Genomic DNA, 22,995 nt, shown 5'->3' on the forward strand with positions numbered 1-22,995 from the left:
GCGAAAATCAGGAAAGTAAGTAAAATGAGTCATGAACCTCCGCAAAAATTAGTTCAGTTTAAAATTGAACCTAACCAAATAACATAAGTCCATTTGAAAACATTTGCAATAGTAGTACGTTAATAATTGCGAGTCGGCACGATCTCAAAAATTGACCCTTTTTCCAATAATATTTTGAACCAGATTGTAGATAACTAGAGAGCAGATTTAAAGACATTAGATTCTGAATGAAATAAAAATGTTGTTGTTTTAATTTTACGAAAACGAGATTAAGATTATAATCCTCTAATTCAATATATATATAATTTTATTCTTCGTTATCAATACTTTTTCACCTTCCATATTAAAAACTCCAAACCAGATTTCTTTGAGTTCCATACATGTTCTTGTGTAAGAATATAAGAGAACATATAGCAAGCACCAAGCCATAGTCCTCCCAGAATTATATTCTTTATAACAACTTTTCCATTTCTGGGGAAGATGTAACTACTGAAGAAAACTGTCAAATGAAAGAGAACATATGATACACCAATGTAAATTAAAGTAGATAAAGCAAAATTCAACATGGGATATTGAGGCAAATATACCAATATCATCTTTGCATTCCCCATCATGTAGATATGGATTTGGGATAAGTAAGTCTCTAGTGTTATTTTTCCAAGCCATGTAAACAAATTTAAATAATATGTCCGCAATACTGGATGTATATTTCTCAGAATAGCGTAAATGACAATTGGAACAGGAGATGTGAATGGATGAAGCGCCAGGTACGGATTTTTTTCCTTCCGCAGAATGAAATAAAACCAAACTGCAAATATAGCAAGCAAAATAGCGGTTATAAAGTAACGTATGGATTCTCGTTTTTGTTTTGTTTTTGGATCGTCTTCATCCAAATATTTCAAAAAGTTTTCTAAACGCTGGAAGTTGAATGCAAAAAACATTCCCACTAATGTCGACCAATGGTCCAGCCTAAAATAGAATCATTTTTAGTGACCTAACGAGACTAAACTGTACCTAAATTCTGAAAGTAAAAAGCGCTCTGGTAGTTTAATACTTTTTTGGTTGAATTGTTTACTGTCTTAACATATCAATCTCTTACCATGCTCTGTACTTCCAATAATGAAGGGTGCCATTATCATCATGCAACACCCATTTGAATGGCGTAAATACTTTCTCTGACGCCCCAGGTATATTGAAAATCATGGCATTAATAGCAAAGTAAATTCCAAATTTCAGGAGAACAAATTTAGGGTTCTAAATAAGAATGGATTATACTATCAGTGAAATATGAAGGAGGAATAAATGCTGTTGTTATGTCTATATAACACCTACTTTCTTTTGAAAAATAAATTTTTAATACTTTTACCTTTTTTTTTATAAAAATAAAAAGTCACTTGTATTATAAAATTATATATTTATAAAAAATATTTATCTTGTTACTCTACATCATAAAATATATAGAATAAAATAATGTCACTGTAAACCATAATTGTTTTTCAAAACTTCTTATCTGCTTAAGTTAAGGTGTGCTTTTTCAGCTATTTTTAGACACACTTGGTGTCGCGACACCATCCTGACCTAGCTTAATGTGTTAACTGGATATGATAAAAGCCATAATGAAATCTGCTTACGTCATTATATCTATTAAAAGCCACCATTACTGCCCATACTGACAAAAACCAATAGGTATGCATTGCACAGATATAATACCGAACAAACACGTGGTTAGTTACAGCCATTATGCAGAACACCAAGAAGTTTAAACGAAACAGCATCTTTAACAATCGATAGATTGAATAATCTTTGCGAGTTGAAAAATAAATGTAATTACCTAAAGGAGAAAAAGTTTTAATCTTAAAAATAAACCAGTACGAATTATTTTTTAAAGCTACCAAGTATTGATGCTTTATGTACTAATGTCTTCATTCCAAAAGAAAAATCCAATTAAAATAAAAAAGGTGAAGAAAGAACTAACCGAAACCAGTCATCCATACATATGCGCCGACATAGCAACGAATGGAATTGAATGTTTCTTGTGCATCGAAGTAATGATACCAAACAAATTGAACCTGTAGGGATAAGGATGGAAAAAGAACAAATTTGTTAGTCTGGCAAGATAGGGAAGAACCTGCTTGTAAGGTATTAAAATATCCATTTACAAGAATTCTGAAGCTACAAAGAGTATTTTTATTCTTTTTTTTTAAAAAAAACTGGTGAATATTATCTCGGTTATCCTCTAATAACACAATTATAACTGATGTCCCGAGCTGTACCTCAAAATGTCGTCCAATGTCTAAGTGCCGACCGAGCTTGCGAGGTCCGTGTAATATTTTGTATCACTTTAATCACTTCCTGCATCCTATCCACAACCATTACATATTGTGGGGTAATAAATTTTATATTCGTTCACTTTATTGACATATAAAAAGTAAGAAAAAGACACTAAGGGTTCTCCAATAACGTTTTTGCATACAGTTTTATAGTTTACTATACCTGCATCCAGCCTTTCCATTCTTCTGTTTGGTCTCGATGCAACAACTTATCTTTCGCTTTCCTTATGGAGAAAACAACAGCAACAAAGACAAGGAGAAAGAACAGGAACACAAACATATCTCGTGAATACTGCTTTGCAACTTTTGGCCTAAAATAAAAACGTAGATATGTTGTGATTCATTGTGGCCGAACAAATAAGTTTTTTTTATTAAGCATTGTTGAAAAAGAGATTGTGGTTGGAGAAGTAGAACATTAGAAACAGTACTCTGTTGGGGGAATACCCTTTAACCTGCAGTTAAAGAAGGTGCACCTGATACATACGTCATGCCCCCTTACAATCCCTCACTAAAATTTATTCGTATTTCCTATAGTTAAGCGTGATCGTACCAATGAGTTGATGTGACTTTACGATGTTTTTAATCTCCTGTTTCAATTAAAAAAGTAACTATAATAAACTAACTGTATTCCCGCCATTATTTGTTGCAGCGAATGAGTATTGATGTGTATTAGTGTAATTACAAGTACAAATAAACTTACCAAATATGGAGATAGTCGGTTAACCAAAAGTAAAACATAAAGCAACCGAATATCATCATTTTGAAAAGAAATTTCTCGAATGTCGGTTGATCCTTATCGTGTGCTTGGAAAACATCAGAAACGGCTAGCTTGATATTCGTCCAAGAAATTCGCTTCTTAGGATCTTTCTCTGAAATAAGAAAACATGAAATTATAGGATTCATATTTTAAATGTACATCCATAACATGACGAATTTTGGAAATATTATTCTTAGAACAATAGCGAATTACATGCCGCAACTTTGCTTTTAAAATTTACAGTCAAAGTAGATACAGTATAATCCCAGATAACTCAAACAACTCGTAGTAACTCGAAAGGTTTTAACCCCCTTTGAAACTTTCAGTACTTTCGTACTTGCTGGCTTCATATGGATCAATGTTTTATCTGGCATAAGACAATATCCGAGATCAAGCTGCTATTTTTCTTTTAAAAAATGTTTTCCTTTTTTAAAAATTGATATAGTCTATTCTCGATAAGTAGAACCCCGGATAAGTGGAACTTTCATTTAGTGGGACCAATTTCCCCGGTCCCTTGGCTTACATTAACAAACCTCTCTTATTTTATTCAGATAAATGTAACACTCGATAAGTGAAACCATTTTTTTGGTCCCTTGAGCAATACTTATTCCTAAAGTGGAACTTTTCCAAAAGAAGAAACATCTATATTACGTTCGAATCAGTTTAATCAAAACATTCTTTTTTCGAATGTGAACATTCGATTGCTATCCAGTAACGAAAACATAGTAACTATATCAATTCAATAAGTGGAACTTTTTTTCGGTTTCAACAAAGAGGTTCCACTTATCGAGCAATTCGGATAAGTCGGACATTCGATAAGTGGAACCACTTTTTCGGTCCTGTGGAGGTTCCATGAAGTGTTCTTAATAAGTAAAATAGATTGTCACATCACACAATAATTCGAGTTATCAAATGTATCCATAACAGATGTTTGATTACTCGAAACCTTTTTTGGTCCTTCAGTTGTTTCAGATATCAGGAATATACTGAATACACCTGAAGCCAATATTTTCAAATTTACGATATAGAATTGAACGACATTAAAACCCAACATGGCAATAAACAAGAGGCCATATCACTTTATTCAACAGACCGTTCAATTTGCACGATACAGGCCATAAGCGACAGTCTCGTGACAGTTTACCTGACGTGTTATCAAGATTTTCCTTTTCATCTAAAAAAACGTTACGATTTATTGGAAGTTTACCTTTCGAAAAGAAAATTATACCATGACACCTCTCACTCACCTTCCTTAAATTCATCTAACTTTGCTTCACTTAGTTTTGGTATATTATCCTGGATAGTAGCTTCAATCTTCTTCATTTCAAAAATGGTGGCTTTCACTGTTACGTCCGTTAGGGATTCTTCTGGCTCCTTTTGAAATGCGCTTTCATCAAGGTAATCTTTTCTCTTCGAAGGACTGCAGTTTTTTGAAGGACTAAAAGAACTATTTTTAAACGGGCTAAAAATTGATTCAATAGGGTTTGATTTAGCAGGGCTTATGTTTGATTTTGATGGACTTTTATTTGTTTTAACCGGACTGTAATGAACTTGGACCGGGCCATCAGGGTTTTCAGATACATGTCCCGGCTGCAAAGGTGTATAATTATTCTCCTCCTTAGGAGCAAATAAATCTTCTTGATTGATTTGCTCTTCGTCAGTGTTTTTTTCAATATCTTCTGCTTCTTCTTTCTTTTTGTAATTCTTGTAAGCATTACTGCACACTTTCCATAGTTTTACTGTGACCCATAAAACAACGGTAGACATCCAAAATGTAAATAATGCTTTTTGATGAAGGGTAATCAGCTTTTCAGGCGATGTCCTAAAGGAAATGTGAAATGACTTAAAGGCTGCAATTTATAGACATTAATTTTCTTCTAATTTAGACTCATTATTGTTTACCCAGAATAGCATCTCCAGGTCCTACAATGAGGTACTGCGAAGAGAAAGAGCATTGAATGCTCCCGTTTAAGCTACAACAGCCGCTTAAGGTGGTCAAACACCAAAAATTTGGAGAGATACATATAATTTTGTAATTTTTTTTCCTTTGGAAAAACAGTCTATGAAGATCGAAAATTAAGCTCTCAAAAGGATTTTACTAAATTCGAAAGAGATGTGGCTTAAATCCACATTTTTTGACAATGCATATTCCAAAATTTCCACACCACAGTATACAACCGGTTGCTAGGGCGTTTTCCCCGTATTCGCTCGTGATTTCCGCTGATTTTTTTGATAATGTATAGATAAATAAGCAAATGAAATTAAAATATCGGCTTTGTTTCCCGCCGTATACTCAAAAGGTCAGGTTTTAAAGCCAGTAGTATATAAAAAAAACTCTTAGCTAGCTAGCTGGAAGACTATTAGACAACCGTTAAGGATATCTATCCTATTTTGAGGCTGAACACGTTTATAGTCTCTGGCATAACTCGACCTGACTTTGAACTCAAGACCTTTAAATCAAAGTAAACCAAACAAAATTATAGCCGGATACCCTTCCTGACGCCAGCACTGTTCAGCAGTAGATACAGCGGCATTGCTGTTTCTCCTGAGACACTATCTCTGCGACGACAATATTCACCAACAAGCCACAAAAAATCACAAATACCTAACATAGCCTTTACTCCGTCCTTAAAAGAACTTTCCGTTAAAAGCAAGTGTGCCACAGACAGGCAGTTCAAACAGTAGATGCATAGCGAGAATGAAGATTAACCGCCCTCACTTTTTCCCACATCCTCTTTATCCATCGATTTTTTTTTTAAAAAGAAGAAAGGCAAAATAAATGTAATATATCCTTAGCGCTTAAAATTTGAACATTACCTTCCGTACGTCTCCAAAAAGTTCAGGTACAAATTATGAATTCTATATTTTAGTCTTCCCGGATCTTTATCCATTTTTATTTTCTTTCCAGCGGAGTCTCTTCTCTGTCTTTTTAGTCCCTTAAAATAAGAAACAAATTAAAAAAGAACGGATCGCGAATTATAAAATGATTTTACCATAAGTATCCTTTTTCTCCAATAGTTGGTCGCACTGAATTAGCAATTGAAAACTGTGTTGTACTAAGTTGTATAACAGGTTGAATCAGGCTGCGCCGCAAGATAAGCATTCACTCCATAACTAATATTTTGAAATGGTGCAAACCAGAATGCGTTAGACAGTATTAAAAAACTTTGTACGAAAATATTATAAATATATTCAGGTAATACGATACGATACAGTGGATTCAACGATCTGGAACTAATTTAAAATTAAAAGTTAGCCGACATGTGGACGACACTGTCTGGTTCCGCGAATCCTCGGGTAGAAAGATTGAACAATATCGTCTGCTTTTTTTGTAAACATTACTAATTCCTCCTGCGATGTGTACCTTAGGGACCATTCCTCCTTCAAAATAGCTGAATAATTTGTCTTACTAACAATACGGCCAACGACTGGTGATTCTACCGGCGACTAATTCAAAGATGTTTTTTTTTCGTTCGTGAACCTGGTTTACTGAGTTTGATGGTAGTTTTAATTCACAACGAGTTTTACATTGCATGTCATTTTAATAGATAGGACACCTTGCATGTGTAGATATTATTGTAGATATATCAAAAGCTCGCTATGTTTTCATGCTGTAGCAGACTGTAAACCTTTTTTATTAGTTAGTTGAGGCAGTGTTGCATTTTTAGCAGCTTGAATATTACTTACCTTTTAGACAATCATAATAACCATACGCAGATACTTTGAATCTGCAATCTTCGCTCCAATGCAGAAAAAATCCAAGTTCTGTATTTGCTTTAGATCGACCCATTGTGTCTCGTTTTAGAAATGGCGTTATTCTACGAGAACAGGTGTGTTGTTGATATCGCTCAGCAGGCTTCATTCATCATGCTCAATATCGTTACAAACAACTAAAACTCGTTTTCTGTATAATATTTTAATTATGTTTTTTTTTTCGAAACAGAAAACATGCGCAATGTGTTTCACAAATTCACAAAATAAGTAATATTTCGTGAATTTGATGCTTTAGCTGCTTTTACTTTCATTTGATTTTGTTCTAATTTTATTTTATGCATAATTTTTTAGTGTTGAGTCCAGCCTCATCATCAAACCAAAAACGAAAAATCCCTGGGAACGAGGATGGCATTGCGTCAACTGTTCCATCAAAATCTTTAGGAAGACTAAATACTCTGAAATGATGGAATGGTTGAGTTGCGTACATGTTTGTATCTTATTAAATATAACTATTATCGTCATTTCTCTAATTAACGCGGCAAAATAAATAATTATTTTCGAGATACTGCGTTAATAATAAGAGAAAATAATTATATTTTTCAATATTTATCAATCATGACCGCTCTTATAATTAGAGGAAAATTTCAGCCAATCCGCACTAAATTGGAGCTTGGAGGAAAGAATACAAGAAGTTTTTCGCTATTTTTTATTTTTTTTTATTTTTTTCCAAACACTATCTATCCCTTCTTTTTTTCTTTTTTTAAACTTTTTTATCTCCCCCGATGTGCTCTTTCTCATCTGGTCACTGAGCTCCTCTTTCTGTGTTCTACAAATAAATTTTGCCTGGATTTTCATGCCTCCTTTAGGCAGATCGTAAGAATGTTCTTTTACCCCGTAATTTTGACTATTAAACTACCTCCGTGTTTTACCCGCGCTATAATTAGAGGAAAGATCTACCTTTGCCGCCCTAAGTTAAAAGAAAATCAATACTAGGTAAAATAGAGACTGTGTAGATAATTAGAGGGAAAAAAATTCCTCCACTTTTATCAAAATAATTAATCTGCGTTAATTAGAGGACGCGTTAAAATTAAGCTTTCCATGGTCAAACGCACATTTAGTGAAACATTCGTTGAATTGATTTTGTTATGCAGTATTAAATATGTTACTTAGAGTTGACAACTACTGCAAGAAAATACACATAAGCGATACGGAAATTAAATTGTCCATTGCACGCAAGTAAACATCGACACAAATCTTATCGATTTGTACCGTCAATACGTTCAACGTCGGATAAAGAAGCCTTCCTTTTGCATGATTATACATTGGTAAGTTCTCCAGCTGCATGTTCTTTGAGTTTACATTTGTATGACGGTAGGGAATTCTGATGCTAATTTCCATTTTGTGAGCTTTAGCTAATATCGACTGAATGTGTAGTTCAACACCAAATTAAACATCTGAAAACAACGCCAGTTTAGAAAAACTGCTTAGAACTTCTGTTGATTTTTTATCGATAAATTTTATTTAAATGTAACGTTTTAGAAATTATGTGATAGTGTTGTCAATGATCCGAGTCAGTATTTCTAGAGCGATCAGATTACATGCAACCAATCTCTAGTAGTAGTAGTAGCTCATCTTGTTTGTACTGGTTCGTTGCAAGAATTTTTAATTTAAGCTGCATCTAATTGACATGGTGTTGCAAGATCCTTGGTTTATTTGGCGGCGATTTTAATCAAGTCTTCGTTGCTGTTGTTATCGTAATAAGATGGCTGAAGTTGTTTAAGTAGTGCATTCACAAGTCTATTTGAGTCGAATTTAGGGTGATTAACGTCACATTGGTACCAAAAGTTCAAACACAAGACTTATCGAATGCACATGATTGACAGCCCCAGTCTTAATCGATTAAGATCAGTAAAAAAAATTAAGGCAGGTGGTGATATTTTATCTTGAACTCTTTATTTGTTTTAATCTTTTATTTTTTTTACAAAAAAAGATCTGGTTTTTAAATTATTAAATATAATAGAGGATGTAAATTTAAAGAAGGGAAAATGTAAAGCGTAAAAAATAATAGAAACATTCTTTACTTGAAAGTTAAAATGGTGAGAGAAAAGATATCTAAACCCACAATACATGGAAGATAATAATTGTTTCAATAGCGCTACAATATGGCTTAAGTAAGTTATTATATAAAGAAAAAATATTTTCTTTTTCTCTCTTTATCAGCTAGTTATAACGAAGCTGTTTTAAATGATTTGAAATTGTTGATTTTCACCTGACGTTCATTATGGAGAGACAAAGTTGCGAAAATAAAGAGAAATTGACACACTTGGTTAATGGAAGTTCAGACGAGACGGTAACAAAAATAAGTGAAAATTTTGGAAACATATTTTTAGAAGGAGAAATTTTACACGGTAATGTTAAAATGTACAATGAAAATGCATTACTGAAAGCTCAATACACAAACAAAAATGAATGTGAAGAACGCGAAGAAAAGAAAAGTCCGTTTCACAAATTAAGCACGTCTAAAATATTAGACGTAACACCACGAAACTTAGATATTGCATGTTATTGCAAAGCGCTGATTAATATCAACTTTTCTGGAGAGTGTGATATTGCAAATAAAAAAACAAGACTGTCCTTTTTGCTTGATGAACCAGATGATTTACCCTTATCAACGTTTCTACAATCCATGGATACGTTTCTTCGTTCTTTTGGAACGGATAAAATAACTGGAACAGAAGAGGAATATATTTACTATTTACATGGCTTGATGGAAAAGCGCGACAAAAAAGAAACGGAGGAAGAATTTTTTAAAGATTCAAAAAGATTTTTAGAAATATATAACGCAAGAGGAGGTACGTATGTTAAGTTTTGCAGACAAATAAATATATAACGAGTGACTTGTAAAGTAAACAACACAGGATCACCAACTAGAAAATTTTGACCGTAAAACATATTAAACATGAAGACATCGCTCCTCGCATCATTCAAGTCTGTGTTTTACTGTATGGTTATCCATCTGTAACCAGAACTAACTAGAATCGCAAGCGGGCTAGTAAAAACACTGCTTTTCATTTGTTAGTGTCGCCAGCGTTTCTTCATCGTTTTTTATATCAATAAATAAAATCATCCCTTATGCCCAGGATTCTTTTACGTATATGATATTCTAACAGGAGAGCGTCTCATCAGAATATATTAGGCGTAGAATAACCCTGGGGAAAAGAATGTGTTAAAAAAGATCTGTCTGTCTTAGTTTCGTCAAGAAATTTTGAGTGAGTGTGGAATAGTAGAACAAGCGATCAAAATCTAACAAAGTACAAGTAGCCATAAGCATTTGGGACAATTCTAATTTTCCGCTACACTTTTGTTTTATTCTCTGCCATACTACAAACGTACTAATACTATTATAGTTGTGTCAGAAGCATTAAATCATTTGGAATACTGGGGAACGAGACAACAACTACTTGCTGGAAAAGTCATATCAGATTACGTAGACGAACCAAATGGACCGCTTGACCCTGTGTTTGGTGTGCTGTTAAGTCCGGTTGCAGGTAAGAAACTATTTTAGTAAAGTTGGGGTAAAAAAGCTACTATTTTAGGGTAATTTAAAAACGTACTACTTTGGAAACAATTGACTATCGTTCTAAGTATGATTCATAATACTTTACTGCAATCTGTGTTCAATGTTATTCAGTTATTCAGAACGATGTTTCCTATGACCTCTGAAATCACCACAACAAATGTAGACTATATAATCTTCCTGTTTTGGCTCGACTTTAGATACTAAACTGCAAACTGGGAAAGGTAATTTGGTCACAGTTTAGACAGACTTTTTATTGTAGATTTAGCACGCAATTGACAAGCAAAGAGGAAATATAACTGGCTATTAAAAAGTAAATTAGTTGAGGCAATTTTAAGAAAGTTTATATTTCTTGGATTTGTATAGCTTATATTCCTGTAGAAGTTTTAAAATTGATTCTGTTTCAGGTCGTACTGGTCCTGGTGATAGCGGTATAGTGCATGATCTTTTATTTGACAATGATGGACCCCTTGCGTATCATTCAGCTGTTCATGACGCATTTGGTTACTTAGTAACATACCATAACATTGGTCCTGGTTATAATTATGTTGGATCTCACTCATTACTCAAACCCTCGCAATGCATGGCGGGTCAAATGTCAGGCTTGCATTTTTGGCGGGAATTGTTAAAATCTTCTTAGAGGTTTTTAAATGATAGCAAACACGAGGTCGATTTGAATTAATTGTTAAAATTCCTGGAATGAGTAAGTTAAGGAGTTCAGCTAATTGAGTTGTAGAAATTCAACACCAGGCTTACAAACATAAAGATTCTTTCTCTGAAAGTTTTATTTTATCATCTACTTTTAATTAGATTCCGCAGATTCGGAGAAGAGACTCAATTTAGCGTTACAGATAAAGGGATGACGAGAAGAAATATTTTATTTGTCAGAGGATATTTTGTTGCATTTTTTGAAGCCTCAACAATTTTTATTTGTTGACAAATAAATAAATAAACCATTTCGAACATATTTACAAACTCGTATTTATACATGCGTCAAAAAGAAGATGGAAACTGGTTTCATTATTATCCAATAATCCTGAAACGGATTTCCTTAAACAAAATTACTTTTAATATAAAAAAGTTACCATTCTTCACATCTTTTTCTTTATTTTGTTATTTTATCCTTTTTTGTGTGTTTAATTGTTACTTGTTTTTCAACCAACAAAGATCATCGTTTCTGAAGGCAACAATGCGTTGAAAGATTAATTTAACCAATTAAATTCCACAAAGAGTATCGATGAACCAATCAAAACGCTTTCATGAGCATGCAGCAGCCTTTATTTATTCGCACGATCATGTAGTCTTGTTTAAATTTTTTCATGAACTGATAGGTGACTGCAATTTCTGTGGTGGTATTCACCTTCACTGTCACCAAAGCAGCATGTGTTGATTTCATTAAAATATTCAATAACATGAGCAATTCTGAACAATTAGATACAGTCTCCGTGTTTATATAGTCACTACCGTGTTCTTCGACCCACTTCACCTGTGTCGATAGTTCCGCTTTCCGACTTTTACTTATATTTTTTTCAGAAATATCCGACACATTTTCATCGTCTATTGATGTCGTACGTCGACCTTTGAGTGGTAGTATAAACGAGTTCCTAATAGGCTGATCTAAAGTCTGACATGAAACGCCAGAAAAATGTTCAGCATCGGTAAATAAATTACGTCTGACGGTTGTGTCCTTGCTGTTTTGACGTTGAAATAAAGGTTTTGACGGACGTCGTGATCGCGGTGACGTTTTTATCAGGCCAATCTTATCTGATTTTGACGGTGTTTTGCATATTGATGGAGTCTAGAACAATAATATAGCAATTTAAAAAAAAGCGGAAAAAATAAAGGAATAAAGAAAGAAAAAAGTGTAGTTGAGAGTATTAAAACCGTTATGTAAACAACACGTAGACAGTGTCGCAAAGATCTGACTCAAATCTTGCGCTAAATCTAAACCTATCTAATGACGTTGTAAAAACATGAACAATTTGGAACGGAAAAGCTTTTTATAAAAGTCAAACATTTTTACCGCAAAGATGGAACACACAAAAGAATTTTTTAATCACATCATTAAAAGAAGTCTGGCTGCGAAGTTTTAATCTATTTGCAATCCTTTTGCTTCCCATTTTCGAAATAAATACACATTTCCTGTGGCCATGGTGAAATAAAAAAGCTATTAATTTCTGCCACATTTAAAAGTTCAAAGTTCGAGAAGCACTTTTTGATGATTGCGTTAAAAATAAGATGAGTCAATAAACACAATTTTCTCCAATTCACAAAACTATCTCTGCTAGCAATAACTGAGTCTGTTTTCGCCTTGACGTAGACATAGTTGAATGTAATTTAGTTGTATTTGCGTATTCGGTTGTTTCCACGGATGTAGCTATTTAATTTTCGAGTCAAAAGGGTCGGGAGGTTTTTGTTGTTGCGAAAGTGCTTATTTATTATGGAAAAAGAAACAATTGAGTCTTGCCAATTAATCATGCTCTCCGATGAATAATTAGCTATGTTTTGACGCGTGAATTAAACACGTTGTATAATCGAGCTATTTCGGGTTATAAAATATTAGACTTCACTTACCATTTTATTGAAATTTTCCAAGTCGCTTTTCACGCTTGCCAGCAATTGGTCAATATCTATCCCGAACACGGGAGTGCACGACTCTCCATCGTATTGACACGACAACATGTAGCCATCCACACAAATGAAAGGCTGGTCGATAGCCATTTGGTTATTATTGACAAACATTTTGTCTGATGTGGAGAAAGGAGGCGAAGTCGATGTAACCATGTTACTTTCTCTTAAATTTTTTAAATCACAATCTAGGTAAAAAAAGAATATAAACAAAAACTAATTAACAAAATTCTCTAAATAATTATTAGTATAATGCATAGCCAACAAAATGAACACATAGCTAGGTAGCTATCCTTTTCTGTAACCATTATCAGATATGTTATCCGACAATGTTAAAATCATACATTCTGTCGAAAGCATGCGGTAGCCCTCTGCTAACAGGCCGAATTTTTACAAGCCTCATATATTGTTTAACTAGTTCTATAACACAAGTGTACTCGAAATGACACCAAACAATACACAGATAAAAATGTTATACAACTATACAAGATCTGCTATCCACCACTTGTACACCACAAAGACATAGATATGAACTGTATATCATACACATATTGAACTTTCACAATTTAGTTTTATCGAAAAGAAAAGTGGTAAATAAAAATAAACATTGAATCTCTGTATAAACATTTCAATCTATTTTTACAACATATAATCTTTACAACAAAACATTAAGCAGAGGAATTAAAGGTAATTTTGTTTTCTTCCCAAGAGACCAAAATAAACATTTTAATAAATTAAATAAATAAACTGATCAATTTAATCCACCCCACGATATATCTTTGACTTCTTCTTCTGTCTATAGACACTGCTCAACAAGCAAGTATATGAGAGTCAACTAAATGTCATCAGTCAGACAAACATAAATCTTACTGCTTATACGTCACCAGTGTTTTCAGGATACATAGTATTGACATAAAGTCATTAAATTGTATGATGGACATAATTATGTATGTCATCACATGTCATTATTACAATTGCACGAGTGGCAGGGATGGAACCAATGCGTGTCTGTGTGGTTTCGGACCATTAACTCACAACTAACAAACTGACCAACGAAAGTGCTCTTGTAAAAAGTGGACCTGATTTTGCCTTGCTTAGTCAAACTTTCAAGACTTCCTCAAAGCAATGTGTGTACTCTAATTTGTAAATCGACTTTTACTTTGTTTTTCAGCATCATAATAAAACATAACCTCGATCACATCAAAAACTTTGTCTCGCTTATACGTAGAAAATCAATATAAAACTTGGTTTGCGTAACTTAAGTAAATAAGAAAAAAATCTCATTTTTGGTAGATATAATACAAAATTAATAGATTATTGTCCGATTCAAAAGAAGGAAAGAAAAACAAACTATTCCGCTTATGTATGTTATTTCTAGCTGTTTATATCTTTTTTAATTTTACACATGTTTTTTTTATCAAAATCTCAAATTTAAACTAAAAATATAATTTACCGCCTGCTATGAACAGTGTTTTCCTTTCATTCGCATAGATTGCCGTAACGTACTGAGGACTTTGTTATGTGGATTGTTGTCACTAAGTGACATAGCAAAAACAAAATGACAAAAATAAAATGGCATGTCACGGAAAGTTCTTTTGTGTCCATGATCTGAAGAGTGCGTGCCAATTGAATTTTCTACAGATGAATGAAATGATCGCATATATTATTGTTTTATCTTCTTATACATTCAATCTAGATTCAATAAAGATAGAGAAAAAAATCACCATTAGTTCCTTTCTCTATGTCATGGAGAATCTCCAGCTCGGTTGATTTTTACATGATAAATTATTAATATCTACACATACTTAAAATATATTTACGAGATAAAGAGACAAAGCGATGAAGTGAAATTTAGTAGAATAATTTCTTCCACATATTTTTTTTTCTTGTGCAAATAAAAACACACCCTATTTTGTTTTACCGCAAACATGAATACATCAATTGCAACCTCGTACCCGGTGCTTCTTATTTTAACATTGGTTTCGTGTTAATATAAAAAACTAAGGAACATTGGGCACAAGTGTGCGTTAATTATAAATTTTAGTGATATTTTCTACACGGTGTAGCTACACTGTGTATCAAATAATATATTATGGCTACAAATTTACAATGCAAGATGGCGAAAGAAAACGATTATGTACTTTGAGCCGTGGTCTTAAGGTCACACAATATGTCATTGATCTATGACATTCAAAACCACTTCACGTAACGGTAACTAAAAAGCATCTATATATAACTGGTTCTCTAACATCGCAAATCTTCTAGAAGTTATAATAGTAGCTACTCGTGGCGGAAACATAAAACATGTGTGTTCGATTCATCAATAACATTTTTGATATTTAAAGCAATAAAAAAAAATTGTCAATAATTTAAAATAGAATTTTTAAGTAAGTTACTTGATCTTTATCACCTTTTGACCAACCTTGTCCCCAGGGTTTTCTAACTTCTTTGATTTAAGATCTGTGCAAATAACCGCATGTTCAACAGAGAAACATAAAAGCCCCAAGGAAGAGGTATTCTTTTGATGTTTGTGTTCTATTCTGGTGGCGAAAAATTTATCAATCGCTAGAAATGCAATAATTTAGAGAACACCTTTTTCCACACTTTTTTATTAAGAAAATAAGAACAATGCAAGGCTAAGGTTTACTGATAATTATTTTTGAAAAAACACAAAAGATGTGAATATGCATCTTTTCCAGGTAGAATAAATTGTTATGGCTTTGCTAAAATTGTACACAGATTTGTAAGAAAATGCTCAAAGTATAAGAATTGAACATATAAAAAGATATGAACCCCTCGAACTAAGCCAAATTTCCTGGGTTTTATACAAAAACTGTATATGCGATCAGCTTGCAAATAAATTGTCAGGAAAAAAGAAGTACATCAGATTATAAAAGTTCTATAAATTATTGAACCACGTTTTCCTTGGAGCAATGACCAATATGAAAATGAAAGGTTATTATTAATTAATCTACGTTGAATTCTCTCTTCCGTTTGAGTTCCTCCCCCTAAAATCGATTTCGTTTAATATCCTCCTAGGTGGTCATGTACGGTATTTCATATTCAAAGAAGAATGCATCGATAAAAAATTATTAATATCAACAAGAGAGTATGGTTCATTTGTTTTGCGCTGTTTTATATCAGGCTTAGCATAATAGCCCACGACAATCGTATTACCAATGACGTTAAACCTACACCTCTCTACCAGGACTGGGTCCTCAGGAAAATGTATTGGTCGTAAATAAAGCTACCAACCGCTACTGCTACCATTTATATGCTATAACAACCCACACACACGCGTTCGATCTTCAAAAGCACAAAGTTTCCCACAGCCAAAGGCTAATAAAGATATTTAATGCTTCCGAATTGTTTCCGGAATGTTTTGTGAAGTTAATTCATTAAAAACACACATGCTTTGGTGGGTATCCACGTGACATTTCTGTCAGCTCAGTTCCGTTATCATATCTCTTATGAGGTTTGAACATTTTTTGACATAGCCCTGCCTATATGTGGAGGCTTAAAAAATGCTTTCTCGGGAAGTTAAGTTCACGTCTTGATACATACCTTAGATTAATTGTGAAGATGTTATTTTTATTTTTGCATTGTTGTATTGTGGGAATACTTGGTCTTGACTATGAGGAGGGGTTTTAACCTTCATTTTAGTCACAAGAAAACAAGGTTACAGATTTAAATTGCCTAATCGATTGGGTTAAGCTGCAACAAGAACTTTTACATGGCGGATCTGCACAGTTGTGCGCTTTGTGTATCCTATTCTATTATTAAAAACGAAACTTTAAAGGTTACAATAAGAATTTATTTATTTATTTTAACCATATATTGGGCGTCCCTTGAATATTTTTCTCCGTCATTGAATAAATTCCCTAAGGCAATACCAATCGTTATTTTCCTAAACTTTAACTTTTTTAAACTTAACAAAATTTTTTACTCCTGATATATCGTAGCAATTGGTATACAGCAAATAAATAATCATTGAAAGACGATTTTGTTTGAAGATCTTGAGCTAAATGAAGTTTATTATGCTTTGCGCATAAGATTAGAATAGTATAGAATATAAAATAAGACACTTTTTTTAAAAAAAAAATACATAAAATGTTTGCAACGACTTCAACCTACCTGAAATGTGGAAAACAACATCTTTAAATAACCTTTTCTCATGTGAAGATGTACTCGTGTGGTTGATAGAAAATAAATCAATAAGTATATAATTTATAATTTATTATCACGTGACTATTCAGTAGGCGGTGCGATGTGGTAAATATCGCTACTTGTTAAAAGTTATTTTCGCGTCAAATTTCCGAAGAATATAACAACGGAATAAAAACAAAAAGAAACTTATCTAAATAAACTGAAGTAGTTTTTTTAATACAATGCCATTTTTGAGACAGTATCAACAAACTTTTTTCTTTGATTGGCCGCATTTCTTGTATTACTAGATGACCTCTTCAAAAGTGTTCATTGTATGCCTTTTGCAACTTTTTTTTTTGCTTGTCAAAACAAAAGGTTGGCGGCTAAAATTTTTCTGCACCACGTTAAAAACAAAAAATAAAAACTAATCCAGCGGAAAGACGCACATAGCTGTTCTCTGGGTTTGAACAGGCTTGAATTTTTATTTATATACATATTTTTTTTTCATGCAACACGCTTTTTATATTTCGTACAAATACTCTTTAAAACGATATCAGGTTGAAGTTAAGAACAATAGAGAAATAAGAATATTGACCAGCTTGGTTAGAATTTTGATATTCTTATAAAAAAAGCGCGTGAATTAAAAGTTTACGCGGGTTTTTAATTCAATATTCAGGTACCCGGGTACAACTCTGATTAAGCTAAGAACTAACCTCTCAAAATGTATGTCATATAATCTAAATTTTCCAGTGTTTTATGAAAGGCTGCGATGAAATTTTTGTTCACAATTCTTCTTTACTTTATCCAGCACATATCAAACAAAAAAACATATTTCATACTCTTTTCAGTTCTTTCGATGTGGTGTGACTTTGTTCCTCTTTATGCTATTAATTAATCTCGTAGTTCTTTTATCAAATTTGTTTGTTAAAATATAAATTAAAGATTTGAATTCTCAATAAGTTTTTATTCGTATCCTACTTTCTGTTAAACCATATGCTCTTCACAATTCCCAACCACAATATTCTCTGACGTCATACTGTCGAGAGATATTTATTTGGCCAAAGTAGGAGGCAGTCTTTTTAGTCATAAAAAATAAAAAGACAAAAAACATGTTTTTCGTTAATTTTTTTCACATCATTAAGTTTAGTTAGCGAGCACAGAGACAGTTAGCATAACCTTTGGTAAATTTACTTACTTACTCATGACTCAGAAGGTTTTGCTGTAATAATCGCTTATTATATCCAGACCTTCTACGAATTGAGTAATTTATTTGATTAGGCCCAAAGAGAAGAAAAACTGTGAATTAATATTCTAATAAATTTAACGTTTTAAAATGTAAAAATAAAATAAAAACTCTCCAAAAAGGGTTTGGGTTTGAGGTTTTAGTAATAATAAGTCGGTTAAACGAGCAGGAATAAACTTGTACATAACAACTTTCTTTTTCTCCTTACGTCAGCAACGTGTCTGCATTTCCAACTTAGAGTAAGTACAAACAAACTATTAAAATGCTGCTTACCTTGTTCTCTAGAATAATTTTCAACTCCAAGATTATACTAAGATTACAAGACTACAAAGCGTAATAATATTGCGAGTATTCGCTATGATAGTTGAAAAGTTATGGTGTAACAACAAACCTTCTAAGCACAAATGTAATTAAAAAGCTTGCAGAGCTTATCTGTTTATAAGCAATTATTTGTTTCTTAGCAATAAGTTTTTACTTTACGTGTTATCCACGCGAGAGAAATAAAAAGCAGTTTTAGCGATAGTAATTATACCGATAATGGAAAGTAATTAGTTTAATTACGCACTCACTACGATAACAAAACAAATGGGTGTGTTTGTTTACTCGTACAGCCCTTTTGTGTTTGTTTACTCGTACAGCTGTTTGTTTTTGTTTACTTTGGAACAACCTGCTTGTTAGGTGTTGGTTTTCCGTTATAGTTGTAAAAAAATTAGGAAAATGTAAACTTCTCGAATTAGTAGGAAAGTGTAGAAAGTATAAAGAAAAAATTAAAGATATTAATCGTACTTGTGAGAATTAGTTTTATATTGTGACAAAAAAAAATTTTTTTATTTGTTTGTTGTTATATTATTTCATTGTAGCTATGCAATATCAACCTTGTCCCCAGGACATTTTAGGTTCTGTTTAAATGTAAAAAATAAAAGAGCCCCGAGACAAAATCAGACCGCGCCCCTTCATTCTGCAGCTTTCAACTCGGTAACAAATTTCTGTTTGACAAGGCGATCGTTATTATTAAGTCGGCCTTGGGAAACAAAATTTTAATTTAAAAAGATAATTCGAGCTTGTACGTCAGTAGATTGATAAAGAACAGTTAATCTGACTTTAAAAGTAGATTAACCAGTCAAATAACTACACAAAGAGAGGATTATTATTAGATCCTAGTTAGCAAATGACTATTTATTAATTTCCCTAATGTTACTCATCCTTATTTTATTGTAAATCGAGATTTGTATTATTTTAGTATAATATGGAGACAGGAACCTGTGATCATTAAATTTACCTATGTGGTTTGAGATAATTGCTTTCTGCCGCGCATATAGCAAATGCAATCCCTTGAATGGCGTTCATTCTTGCCCCTTTAAGATTTTAGGCATTATTTCAAAACCTTTTTTACGATATAATGCAACAGAAAATTCTTTACTTATATCGTGTTTTATCTCCCTAATTAAACACACAACCTTTTCTCTGATTTCCTGGTTACTCAAATCTAATTTGAACATAAATTCAAAAACATTTTTTACACTCTCTCCTTCTTTTCTTTAACAACACAAGCTATATTTCTAAGCATGGCGAATGACAGATTTATAATACAGGTCCAAAACAATTTCTGATCATATCAAAACTACATAAACTTAAACATATACTTATTACTCCAACGAATGAAAAAACATGGCCTAAGAATATATCACAAGAAATGGTTTGAGTTAACATGTATTACCTTTATTGAAATGATTACTTTGGTTTTCTATGTTTTCCAAATTACCTAAATCCCGAAGTGCATCCCGGGAATGATACTTAGGAATGGTTGCATGACTAGGTAATTGCTTGTTGGCCATTAGCTATGTTGATTATTCAAGCATTTTCTAGCTTTTCCAGACATTGTTAGTGAAGATTTACCCTAAAAAATTATTAGCTTCTATCTATATTAGAATACTCGTACACCTCTGTTACGCAAAATGGTACCGCAAGTAACGAGACACACGCGATGCAGTATAAAAAGAGCGGGTGGATTTTTCCACGAACCATCAACTAATTTTTAAAAATAAGCGGTGTAAATAAAAGGCTTATGTTTAAATATAACTGAAATAAATATATACAAAGAAACAATTTCTTTTATATAATAAGAACATTCTCCTAATTTTATTGTACTTCACACTATATATGCCATGTTTTGCAATTACATGTATTTAAAAAGCAAAATAAATAGAGAAATTTGATGTCAATTTTTTTAATTGTGTCATGGTAACACAGGCTTGGACACCTGCAAAAATAAAAACAACCTTTATTTTGCATTTCATCCTCACATAAGTAACACAAAACGTTTTGAAATCGAGGTTACATGTAAAAAATTTTAATACCTTGCATTACTCTTTTCCACGTCTAGATCTGTTCTTGAAACTTTTGACGCAAACATTTTATTCGCAGGAATTTATATGCCTTATCAACAAATAAATAAAATAAATCGACCATCAATTGACGTCACTAGCACACATATGACATATTGTGTTTAAAATTCAGTTACCAGCAAAGATTAGTGATTTTTATATATTTGATATACGTAAATCAAATAACAGGAACCAATAGGGATGTATCGTGTTTTGATTTGAAAAAGATGATAAAGAAATTTTTGGAGACATCTACTGATTTTTAATGACACGGAGAACAGATATTAAAATAAGATTTTTATGTTGTTAAGACTACGAAACTGGAGGTCAAACCGTTTTTATTTGTTGGGAAGAAATGATAATGTCACGAAATACCAAAAAAATGTTTAAGTTTTAAATTTTTCAACTTCCTGATTTCTTTTCACAGTTTCATAGTTTCTTTCGTCTTTCTTTTCAATTCAGTTTAGGCTCCCGAATATTTAGTTGCTACCTTTTATCATATTGGCTTAACGGTTTGGATTTCCTCCATTGATGCTCTGGATAATTGTTGGATTTCCTCCATTGATGCTATAGTTAATTGTCGGTTTTAAGATCAAAGGGAAGAAGAGGCCATCTTATAAATCTGCATTCTGTTAGAGCTTTTTTATAAGTAACACTTTAAAGCATCACAAGGCTCAAACCTTACAAAAAAAACAATACTTTACAAGCAACAGTGTTACAGAAACTTAAGCAGCGTTAAGTGTCAGATAAAATTTTTGTCGCTTATAGAAAAACTTTTCACAATGTGTATATTAAAATAATAAATCGCCAGGTAGAGCTTGCAAAGGGTAAATAAACTTACTTTCACTTCATGCTTGCCCATACACGAAACAGACGCAATAAAAAGTTACATGATATGAAATAACATCCAAAGTTAATAATAGACCATGAATACGTCCGTCTTAAAATTATAATCTGGATTAAAAAATATTTCCTATCAGCCGTTTGAAACAATAAACGTCTGTCCATTTTTAATATATTTACATATTGGAATTACATTGCACCCTGGGATTATAGTTTTTCTGCAACTAATCGGTGAAAGTTATATTAGCTTGCATCTTTAGCTATTGTTTAATTTTTTTGATTTTTTAATCATAAAATGATAGTAGACAGTTTCTAAGTTTTACATGCATCTCAAACATAAGGAAACTAAATTTATTTGGTGCTGCGTGAAATGAAAATAGGATACTTTAATTTAGGAACCCAATACAACCTGACGTAATTAAATAAACTAAATGATCAACCTTTGGAAACGCTACCTTCCATAGCATTTCCGAAAAAACTTAAACCCATGAAATTTAAAACTACCCTAACAATGGTTGTAAAAGATACCTTTCTTCTAAAAAAGGTGTACCGTGCTAATATGCACGAAACTGTGGACGAAACTATAGATTTTTGCGCTAATAAGAGTTGATTCTATTGATACATATACAAATGCCAAACAAAGAAAGTTAAACCTCTTCTAATAAAATACTAATCCAGTTAATCTGGTTTTCAGACATACTATATTAAAAAAACTAATAAAAAACTTATAGTTACAGAGATGTAGCTAAATTCGTACTTTATTAGCATGTTATTTGTAAGACTAAGATTATTTTAAGACAAAGTGATTTAACAACCTCGTTCCCAGGTTTTGTCATTTGTGTATGAAAACAACGATAACAAATCAAGGTCAGAATAAAATGTAGAAAACAGCGATTCCACTGACAATTGACAAATTTACAGAGATCTTTTATAATTTTGAGAAAAAAAATTTAATATTGTATTTAATATTAGTTATTATAAATCACGAAAACATGTTAGGCTGACAAACAGTTTTAACCAACTTTCAGAGGGCTTTGACTTTATTTATTTATGTAAAATTCGCAAAATTTGTTGATACCTGCATAAAAGAACCAGATGGCTGTGTTTAATCATTTTTCAAATGGTCAAATGGTCAATACTCTGTAGCCAACACGCTCGCACAGGAAAAAACCATTATAATTACTTGTGGCAGCGAAATTCAAAATTAGTTGCCCTGTTTCCTTTTATTTTGATTGTAGAAACACCATACCTTCTCCTTAAAAACTTACCTTGCTTTCATTTCTGTCCACATCTTAAAAAACCTTTTCATGCGTGAATCATCGAGTCATTATAACATCAAATGTATATAATCAATAAATATATAACGAAAGTAA

The 22,995-nt window shown here is 32.5% G+C and overlaps 3 protein-coding genes across 9 annotated transcripts; 1 reads left to right on the forward strand and 2 right to left on the reverse strand.

The window, feature by feature from the left end:
* Positions 1-228: 228 nt before the first annotated feature.
* On the reverse strand, positions 229-6,872 carry LOC130640925 (uncharacterized). Of its 2 annotated transcripts, XM_057447534.1 has the most exons (10): positions 6,775-6,872; positions 5,905-6,023; positions 4,335-4,909; positions 4,232-4,261; positions 3,031-3,199; positions 2,494-2,641; positions 1,976-2,069; positions 1,632-1,831; positions 1,100-1,254; positions 229-969 (listed from the first exon to the last, which is right to left on the reverse strand). In XM_057447534.1, exons 2-10 carry the CDS (start codon positions 5,976-5,978, stop codon positions 321-323), a joined length of 2,094 nt encoding a protein of 697 aa, XP_057303517.1. In that variant the 5' UTR covers positions 5,979-6,023; positions 6,775-6,872; the 3' UTR covers positions 229-320. The 2 variants fall into 2 exon arrangements, with proteins under 2 accessions (XP_057303517.1, XP_057303518.1); XM_057447535.1 differs by lacking the exon at positions 4,232-4,261.
* Positions 6,198-11,468, forward strand: LOC130640927 (uncharacterized). Its single transcript, XM_057447537.1, has 3 exons — positions 6,198-9,653; positions 10,209-10,349; positions 10,786-11,468. The coding sequence occupies exons 1-3, from the start codon at positions 9,083-9,085 to the stop codon at positions 11,016-11,018; spliced, it is 945 nt and encodes a 314-aa protein (XP_057303520.1). The 5' UTR covers positions 6,198-9,082; the 3' UTR covers positions 11,019-11,468.
* LOC130640928 (uncharacterized) lies at positions 11,425-22,995 on the reverse strand. 6 transcript variants are annotated; one of them, XM_057447542.1, is made up of 3 exons: positions 22,891-22,995; positions 12,953-13,194; positions 11,425-12,176 (listed from the first exon to the last, which is right to left on the reverse strand). In XM_057447542.1, the coding sequence occupies exons 2-3, from the start codon at positions 13,160-13,162 to the stop codon at positions 11,625-11,627; spliced, it is 762 nt and encodes a 253-aa protein (XP_057303525.1). In that variant the 5' UTR covers positions 13,163-13,194; positions 22,891-22,995; the 3' UTR covers positions 11,425-11,624. The 6 variants fall into 6 exon arrangements, with proteins under 6 accessions (XP_057303525.1, XP_057303524.1, XP_057303522.1 ...); XM_057447541.1 differs by lacking the exon at positions 22,891-22,995 and adding an exon at positions 20,753-20,910; XM_057447539.1 differs by lacking the exon at positions 22,891-22,995 and adding an exon at positions 20,113-20,698.

This window comes from Hydractinia symbiolongicarpus, chromosome 4 (assembly GCF_029227915.1).
Source record: "Hydractinia symbiolongicarpus strain clone_291-10 chromosome 4, HSymV2.1, whole genome shotgun sequence".
Classification (NCBI taxonomy): Eukaryota; Metazoa; Cnidaria; class Hydrozoa; order Anthoathecata; family Hydractiniidae; genus Hydractinia; species Hydractinia symbiolongicarpus.

What these genes read in the sequence shown, in the direction of transcription:
- LOC130640925 (XM_057447534.1), bottom strand. Translation starts at nt 5,978, where the DNA reads ATGGATAAAGATCCGGGAAGACTAAAATATAGAATTCATAATTTGTAC. An exon ending in TGTATGGATGACTGGTTTCG is followed by an intron (nt 1,832 to 1,975) that starts GTTAGTTCTTTC and finishes TTTCTCCTTTAG; the next exon opens with GTAATTACATTTATTTTTCA. An exon ending in CTTTTAATAGATATAATGAC is followed by an intron (nt 1,255 to 1,631) that starts GTAAGCAGATTT and finishes ATTCTTATTTAG; the next exon opens with AACCCTAAATTTGTTCTCCT.
- LOC130640927 (XM_057447537.1), top strand. Translation starts at nt 9,083, where the DNA reads ATGGAGAGACAAAGTTGCGAAAATAAAGAGAAATTGACACACTTGGTT. An exon ending in AATATATAACGCAAGAGGAG is followed by an intron (nt 9,654 to 10,208) that starts GTACGTATGTTA and finishes ATACTATTATAG; the next exon opens with TTGTGTCAGAAGCATTAAAT. An exon ending in GCTGTTAAGTCCGGTTGCAG is followed by an intron (nt 10,350 to 10,785) that starts GTAAGAAACTAT and finishes ATTCTGTTTCAG; the next exon opens with GTCGTACTGGTCCTGGTGAT.
- LOC130640928 (XM_057447539.1), bottom strand. Translation starts at nt 20,230, where the DNA reads ATGGCCAACAAGCAATTACCTAGTCATGCAACCATTCCTAAGTATCAT. An exon ending in AAGTAATCATTTCAATAAAG is followed by an intron (nt 13,195 to 20,112) that starts GTAATACATGTT and finishes TTTTTTACCTAG; the next exon opens with ATTGTGATTTAAAAAATTTA. An exon ending in TGGAAAATTTCAATAAAATG is followed by an intron (nt 12,177 to 12,952) that starts GTAAGTGAAGTC and finishes TTATTGTTCTAG; the next exon opens with ACTCCATCAATATGCAAAAC.